This window comes from Sebastes umbrosus, chromosome 1, assembly GCF_015220745.1.
Source record: "Sebastes umbrosus isolate fSebUmb1 chromosome 1, fSebUmb1.pri, whole genome shotgun sequence".
NCBI classification, from domain to species: Eukaryota; Metazoa; Chordata; class Actinopteri; order Perciformes; family Sebastidae; genus Sebastes; species Sebastes umbrosus.
In genome coordinates this window covers 25,847,078-25,855,967 of record NC_051269.1, presented here as the reverse complement: position 1 = coordinate 25,855,967, position 8,890 = coordinate 25,847,078, and the positions used below count along the sequence as shown (strand labels likewise).

The 8,890-nt window shown below is 39.4% G+C and overlaps 1 protein-coding gene across 2 annotated transcripts; it reads right to left on the bottom strand.

Annotated features, from left to right (window-relative positions):
* Window positions 1-1,090: 1,090 nt before the first annotated feature.
* On the bottom strand, window positions 1,091-8,367 carry slc25a20 (solute carrier family 25 member 20). Of its 2 annotated transcripts, XR_005207875.1 has the most exons (11): window positions 8,230-8,367; window positions 8,020-8,129; window positions 6,158-6,250; window positions 5,936-6,063; window positions 5,750-5,840; window positions 5,490-5,607; window positions 4,219-4,291; window positions 4,012-4,121; window positions 3,745-3,869; window positions 1,837-1,958; window positions 1,091-1,800 (listed from the first exon to the last, which is right to left on the bottom strand). XR_005207875.1 is itself a non-coding variant. In XM_037777796.1 (10 exons), exons 2-10 carry the CDS (start codon window positions 8,122-8,124, stop codon window positions 1,896-1,898), a joined length of 906 nt encoding a protein of 301 aa, XP_037633724.1. In that variant the 5' UTR covers window positions 8,125-8,129; window positions 8,230-8,367; the 3' UTR covers window positions 1,091-1,895. The 2 variants fall into 2 exon arrangements, 1 of the variants encoding a protein (XP_037633724.1); XM_037777796.1 differs by having other exon boundaries at window positions 1,091-1,958.
* Between the last annotated feature and the right edge of the window lie 523 nt (window positions 8,368-8,890).

Genomic DNA, 8,890 nt, shown 5'->3' with positions numbered 1-8,890 from the left:
CTCGACCTCCTCTCGTCCCACTCTCTCTAACATTTCAGCAGCTTATTGATTTCTTTATTTAGCACGGCCTGTCGGAAAGTATTGACCAGGACTTTTCACGTCAGATGTAATTAAAGGCTGTCAGATGGATTACGACTCAGAACTTGATGATTTGGCAAAGAAACAACAACGGAGAGAGAGAGAGAGAGAGAGACACAGAGAGATATCATCAGATAGATAGTTGTTGTTTCAAATAGAAATACATTTGTTAAATGCTGCCGGTAGAAAAGCAATTACTAAAAACACCTTCAATTGATGATTGAAATTGACATTTATTACATCTTCATGACAGAAAGGTGAACTGGTTCTACTTACTACATTCTGTGTATTTTCATTACACATTTGAATTCTTATATCTTATTATTTCTTTTCTCTTTTTATTCATTCAACTTATTGTCTTTTACATTAACTATTTTCACTCAGTTTATTATCATCCTTTGTTGCAGTTGTTTAAATAAGCTAGGGATGCACTGATACTGGGTCGGATATCTGGCTGATACGGACTCAAATAGCTTGATTGGGTATCGGCTACAATGGGGGCCGATCTATTCAATTCTATGTGTATATACTATGTACATTATATACTGGAATTTGAATTCCTGTTTACGTTTTGACTAATCTTTTGTTACATTAAAAAGGTTTACACTTGATCTGTAATTCCTTAATTTTCAAGTGTTTTACCAATTTGCCAGTGCACGATTTATTTTAATGATATATAACAATTCAGTACATTTATATCTACGTATTTATTAGTTACATTTTGTTTTACAAAGTTAGGAAGGAAAACAATGTTTAAGTTAGGCTGATGTTGTCTCACACATAACAGAATGATCCTAGTCACTTCCACACAGTGACGCATAGAGCTTATTATTTAAACACTGGTATCGGATTGGTACTCATATCAGCCGATACCCAAAGCCCAGGTATCACTATCGCTATCGGGATCGCAAAAAGTTGGATCGGTGCATCCCTAAAAAAGCATGGACAGTCAAGTCCTCCATGTTTTATAACAATCAACAAATAATTAAGAAAAAAGTGCATGACAGTCTAATTTCTAAATATGGATTCTGTTTTTTAATTTCTCTACATGAGGACATTCATATAATGTTCAATCAATCTCATTATGACTACTCTCATAGTTTCACATTAACACAAACAGAAAGTGTAGCGAGCATCGGTGGTCACGGCGTGGAGGGTGACCTCACGGGAAGAGGACAGTTTGAAAGGCGTGTTTGGACTTTTTCAAACTTGACAACATAAACATCCTAAATGGGTCTCTTTGTATTTCCTGTTGCAGTGGTTATTAATGCAGTAGCTTACAGGAAGTGATCTTGGACCAAAGCTGTTGCCCTAGCAACAGAATGGCGATGAACAGGTCTATTGCTGAGAGACTGAACACACACAGTACAACATAAAGCACCTTTTCCCTGATATGCACCCCTGCTCGCAGATAACAAAAGGTAAGGCACGGCATGTTCACTTCACTCCTTTTCTTCTATAAAAAAATAACACAAAAGAAAACATGTAAAAGAAAAAGGAGTGAGAACATTCAACAGTCTTTGTGTCTGTGTGTGTTTGTGTTTGTGTACTGGTACCGAGTCATCCCAACATCTCTGGTCTGAACCCTCCGCAGGTCTGAATGATCCACATGCTCTACACAGCACCATGAGGATTCAAAGATAATCAAGCATATTATTGGAAAACTGTTAAAATCTCTTTGTGATTCAGTGTGTCTGTGTGTGTGTGTGTGTGTGTGTGTGTGTGTGTGTGTGTGTGTCTGTATGTGTGTGTGTGTGCCGCTAATAATAAACAGTTCTGTTCCTGGGATTGACATACGAGGCGATGCCGAGTCTTCATCACAGGTTCGGAGCTGCCCAGTTCAGGAACTTCATTGCGAATTCAAATCCTAAGAAACAAGCCTGAAAAAAAAGAAGGTACACACAGACAAAACTCTTTAGTTTGTGTATAATAGTGAATAAATAACAGATTTTAACATTACTTTGTTTTCTTTGGACAAAATGTACAGTTTTTAATATTTATTTTTAATTGCAGCAGAGCTAAATAAAGAATTAATGTGCCCTTATTTTGTATTTACATCCTTTATTGCTGTGTTAAAATACTTTTTGATGAATCCAGATCATGAAGTCTCTTTAAGTGTAGATCTAACCTGTAACAGCAGGAGTTCACTTTTACTGTGAGCTGATAACAGCTTTAAGACGCTGGCGATGTAATTAAAACATCCCAGTTTGCCGCATGATCTTCTTCACTTCTCTACTCTCCACTAGGGCAGCAATTAACTAACTGATTTTTATTATTGATTAACCTTCCAGTTATTTTCTTTGGTCTGTAAAATGTCAGAAAAGAGTAAAAATGGCCGTTATTCTTTCCTACAGCCGAAGTTGACCTCCTAATATTGCTTGTTTTGTCCAAAACAAAAACATATTCAGTTTACGATCACATGAGACAAACACAGGCAAATTTAAATGTTTGGCATTTTTCTTTGACAAATGACCCAAAAGATTCATTATCAGTCAGTCAATTAATCAACCGTTTGAGCTATACTCTCCACTGCCAACAATAAAAGTAAAAACGCACAAAAAATACTGTAAATTATTCTAATTGGTGAGTGTTCGCTAAATGCACAATGAAATATTGTCTGACAAACACATGATTTTCTAAAGATTTTTTAAAAGTTGTTATGGTAAGAAGTGTAATTTGTTTTAACATTCTCAGAAAAAAGCATGGCAGCTATGAGCGCAAACATATTTGATATTGTGACGACATCAAACAAACATGCATGTGCATCTCTACAGCAGCTGAAATACACTGATGAGGGCCCAGAGATGCACAGTTAACGGATTGGAAATTGGAAACATACTTCGATTCCTTGAGCATTTTTAATCTACTCAAAAATCATTCTGGTGGGAGAAGGAAAACCGATTTTGGTAATTTGAGGTGTTAAAATGTGGCACATGCTATTCGCACCCGACCCGGGCACACTACATAAAGTATGTGTATATGTACTGTATGTATATTTTTCCTGAACCTAACTAAATTTGTTGCCTAAACCTAACTAAACTGCGCCTGAAAACTGAAAATAATAATAATAATAAAAAAAAGAAAGAAAATAATAAGTCAACTAAATATAAAAATAGGCTTCTCAAGGGACTCGGATCCCGGTCTCCTGAGTCCAAATCCTGGGTTTGACCCACTCCTCCACCACAACCTACTCCCTGCATGCACTTTGTTGCTCTTTATATATTACTATTACTAGTACTACAAAATCTTTCTGCTAGAAAACTCTTCGGCTAGCTTACTATTGTTAAATTAAGTAGCATATTCAACTTGGCCGGATGTAAATAGACAAATAGGTGCTGTGTCTCAACCGGGTGCAAATAGACACTCTGTTAAAATCTACTGTGTGTTGGTGAATTCATTTATAGTTTGTATTTGGTTTTAATCTTAAAAAACGCTGTCACTACAGATTGGTGTAGTGATTGGACTCAATTCCATCTATAGCTTAGTGATACAGATGTATGTCATTTTCTAGCATCCATCACATGCTGCTGCTACTAATGATGAGATTTATTCTCATTGCATGACATATTTATGAGCACATCTTCTTTCTTCCTGAACTTCTCAAACTGAACACTGCGTGGTGTCCAAATGCAACATCGAACAGAAGAATAAGTCAAGTGTACTCACTGCGTTTGCAGGGAAAGCTCTGAGCATGACAGCGTTGAAGCCTTTATACAGAGAACGCACGCCCTCCTCTCGGAACAGCTCCCGCAGAACGTCCCGGAAACCGTTGGGATATTTTCCTTCAGGAGCTGAGGGGGGGGGACACACATCAGAAGACTCACTCACAGACTCATTTTTAAAGACAAACCTGCTGTGATGTTAAAATATGTCCTTTTTCAGACTGTAAGATATTCATTTAGTCTGAACAAATAGTAAAATCTAAAAACAAACCTGTTTGGAAGCGAGACTTGACTACGTCGGCTGGAATTGCGACCGCCCAGTTAAAGATGCCAGCCATCCCCCCAGCAAACAGAATACTGGGAACGCTGAGCTCATTATGGCTGCAGGGAGAGAAACAACAGGTTCAACTACTCAGACGAGGATTTTTACAATACAGCAGGCAGTCGTAAACACTGTGAGAAAAGAACAAATATTCACCTTTTTCCTGCTGGTGTGAGGAGGTTCTTCAACCACTCGTAGGACGTGAAGTACATCCCGCTTGCTGGAACATCTGAGTTACAAAAAAAAAGAAAAAAAGAGTGACTTCAGCGGCACTATAAACTATAAAATATAGTTATATCTAACTGATCAATAACTAAATGGATACATGTGAATGTTTTCATATGAAAACATAGAGTACTTTACTTCTTCTGACAGAATAGATGGGTGGTTTGATATGAATTTAAAGAGTCTAATCAAATCCGATGACCTACATATACACCATGTGTTGTTCTTAATACAAAAACACACAGAGGCTTTAAAATCCTGACAACATGACTAAGACAAACTGCCTCAAGAAAAAGGAACAGCGGCTACAAGTTGAAGCTGGATGATGATGATGATGATGATGATGATGACGATGATGTGTGGCACATAAATGAAACTGCATAATCCAGCGAGTTAGCGATGTTCTCCTATAACAATGTCGGACTCACGATGGACGGTTAAATACAACAAGAATAAAATCTGATGTAGCAGAACCACAAATATTGTTTTTTTTACTCCATGCGTTCTTCTTCCTTGTCAAAACCTGGCTCCTACATTACCCACAATGCAACTCAAACACCGCCATTTCTGTTGGAGATGCAGGTGTGTTATGCTAGAGGCGGCTAACGTAGCCTTGATCCGCTAGCCTCATGCAGAGATAAGGATCGGGCTACAGAGGTCTGGTAAGCTCACTTATTTCTAACTCCACACCTCTGTTTATTTAATTTTCAAACTTGTAGTCTTCAAAACCAACCGACGCTGACTCGACTGACATCAGACTTCACGCAGCTCTGGAGCCACAACAGGCTTTGTACAACTTGTTTCACATTATGCATTAGTGCTCCCCAAGAGCTGTAAACAAACTTTGATCAGTGAAATCAGCAAAGTTCCCCTTTAAAAAGGTACCATGTGGAGTTTTTAAGCCTCTAGTAGCTCTGTGGAGCGCAGTTTTTATGAGCGATTCCCCATTTTTATGCACACGAGGTCACATGACTACTCCACTGAGCTGCAGGTGGTAGAAACGTGCCCAGAAATGCAACGATGCACCAGCAAATGCAAAAAAAATACTCAAACAGTAACGTTGTTTGTTTACAGGAAAACTCCAAAGGGCACTTTTAAGTGAAGTGTTCTCAATATTTTATCGAGCCGCTGTAAATGTCAAACTTAACAGCAAGTTGTGACCTCTGCTCTCAGGTTTAGTGTGTATCAGAGTAAAGCAGCACCTCTCATGAGAGTCAGAGCGGTGCCTTTGTAGATCCCTCTGATCCCAGACTGTCTGTACAGCTGTTTGACACAGTCCATGGGTCCCGCATACTTCACCTCTCCTGTTGAAGCCTGGATCTGCACACAGAAACACACACACACACACATATTATTTTACACTCACTGTCATTTCATTTTGGCGTGTGGAATCTACTATTATTCAGTGCTGAGGACACAGTGATTAGATCCTGTATTTATGTTTAAACACATGACCTCTGACCTGTAGGAGGCATTTGATGCGCTCTCCGGGAGCCATGATGGCGGTGGTGAACACGCCGGATAACATTCCCGCAGCAAACAGCTGTGGATACCTGCAGGAGACAACGTACTTACATATTACCACCCATAGAGCGTTTGTAACAGGTAAGTGAACAGTGCGACCGCCTACGACAGAGCGATCACCTACGTCAGGATATCATCAGGGGTTTTCTGTTGCAGTTTCTTGCCCAGTCCAAACCCAAAGAAACAGACAGCAAACATGGGCGTGACTCCGATGATCGGGGCCGTCATACCTTTATAGAGTCCTTTCACACCCTGCGAGGGAAGACGATGGCGAGGAAACATCAGCATGAGAGGAATGACATTGTATGAAATATATCCCGGATATTGAGGCAGCATGCATCCTCACCTCTTTGGCTAAGGTCTTTTTAAGACAATCAATGGTTCCAGCATACATGAGGCTCTCTCCAGGTTTGGGTTTTGGCTGAGTCTGTAAACGCACCTGAGAGAGGAGAGAGGATGCACTTTGTATTGACCTCACACACACAAAAACACACAGAACCAAGCATCAACAGTTTGGACCTCATTTTGTGCACTTTGAAAGTCCATAAAGAAATGGATTGCACAGAGAACCTGACCTCAACACCACCCAACACCTTTAGGATGAGTCTGAACTCCGACTACTCCGGCACACACCGATTACAATACGTACCCACCGCCCTATTTTTTTTACAGAAATAAAACCCTTTCAGTTCATTGTGGCATATCAGCGGCATGTTATCGATCGATAGTCTGACGACAGACGCTATAATCTGAAAGTGAATGCATCTGCTCCATAAGGAGTCAGCTCAGAGTAGCAGGGGTCAGATTTCACACACACACACACACACACACACGGGACGGGAGAGAGTTGACAGACCGAGAGATGGCAGAGGATTTGATGTCGAAGCGAAAATCAAACACGCCTATTTGGCAATACAAGACACAGCCACTTGACGTTAAAGTTTATTAACTGGTGGGAAAATTTCCTCACCGTCACATCCCTAGCAGGTATCATGTTAATGTGTTACTTGGTGACATCATCACGTTACGGGAGAAAAGGCGGGACTTCAAGCGAGGCGTTTCAGGCAGTTCAGGTGCAGTGTTTCTGTAGGGGAGAGTAACTCCCTTTGGAGTGGACTTTGGGCTTTGTAAATTTGCAGACTTTTGTACGCACAAAAAACTATATAAAGCACAAAAGGTTCCCTTTAAGGTGATCATTGTGTGCTGTGTTTACAGCTTACTCTGCTCACAAGTGGCCAGAAAAAAGCAGGTATAAAGACTCGTTACCATGGTGTGAACTGACCAGGAAACTTTATAGTGATAAAATAAACATGATGAAACTCAAATCTATCGTTGGCTTTTATAAACTGCAATTTCTTCCAACATATATATACACCAATATATCTGGCATAAGCTAATATTAGCCACTGACTGCAGTGTAGCTAAGCTAATTATCTAATTACTGTAGTGTCTAAGTCAGGGGTCAGCAACCTGCAGCTCCGGAGCCACATGCTGCTCTTTAGCTCCTCTCCAGTGGCTCCCTGTGGATTTTAAAAAATGGAAATGAATAACTGTTTTTTTTTTTGTTTTATGACTATATTCTCGTAATAATACGACTTTTTTCACATAATATTATGACTTTATTCTGGAAATCTCAGATGTTTCTTCCCTCAATGTGGCCCTAATACTCCGTCGTACATTTGCACTTTGGCCCTCACTACATTAGACTTATATACTATATACTTAAACTATAAACTGTGTTACCTTCATCACAATGATCACATGTTTTGCGGCTCCAGACAGATTATTAATTATTATTTTTTGCCTATAATGGCTCTTTTGATAGTAAAGGTTGCTGACTCCTAATCTAATACAATGATAGTGGATGGCAACATTCCTGCATTCAGGTGAGATCATCATCAGCAGCAGCAACAGCAGCAGCAGCAGCAGCAGCAACAGCAGCAGCAGCAGCAGCAGCAGCAGCAGCGAGCTGAGTCATGTTAACACAGTGAATGTGGGTCAGAGGTGCTGCTGCTCCTCTGAGCTCTCTGCAGCACCACTAATATTTACATGAGTGAGTGCTACAGTGTGTTTGACATATGTTGGTCTCTGGTCTCTGTCTCTCTGCTGTCTCCTCTCTGCAAGGTGACCGGATGAACTCTGGTGTTTGTGTCCTGATGTAATGTGAGAGCATACTGTAAGTGAGACACACCAAGGTGCAGTAATCACCTTGATGGTGTCGAGTGGATGTCCTGTGAAGACGAGGCAGACGCCTCCGAAACCTCCTGCGAAGAAGTTCTTCATGGGACTGATCTGCTGCGGCTCTTTGGACATTTTGACTGAAACACAACAGACTGGATCAAACACCGACACCGGAAACAAACTCAAACACACACTGAGACAGATTTAAAAGAGAGGAGGTATAACGTTATGTGTTACCTGGTCGACGGTGAGTCTCTGAGGTGTGTTAGTGTGCTGCTCCGCCTGTCACTACTGACTGCTGGACCTTTCACCCACTTATCAACCCGGACCCGTTTCAATGCGACACAGGTGTACTCTGGTACGTCTCTGTTTGGTGTCCGGGGGGAAATAAACAGCTTGTGTTTGAAACTTGAATAACATATTCCTTTATGTTGATATATATATATATATATATATATATATATATATACAGTATATATATATATATATACATTCATACATACATACATACATACATACATACATACATTCATACATATATACAGTACATACATACATACATAGATACATATATATACAGTATATATACATAGCTACATACATATATACATACATACATACATACATACATACATACATATGTATATATATATACATACATACATATATACATACATACATACATACATATATACATACATACATACATACAAACATACATAGATACATACATACATATATATATACAGACATATATAAATACATACATATGTACATACATACATACATACATACATACATTCATACATATATACAGTACATACATACATACAAACATACATACATACATACATATATATACAGTATATATACATAGCTACATACATATATTGAAGGA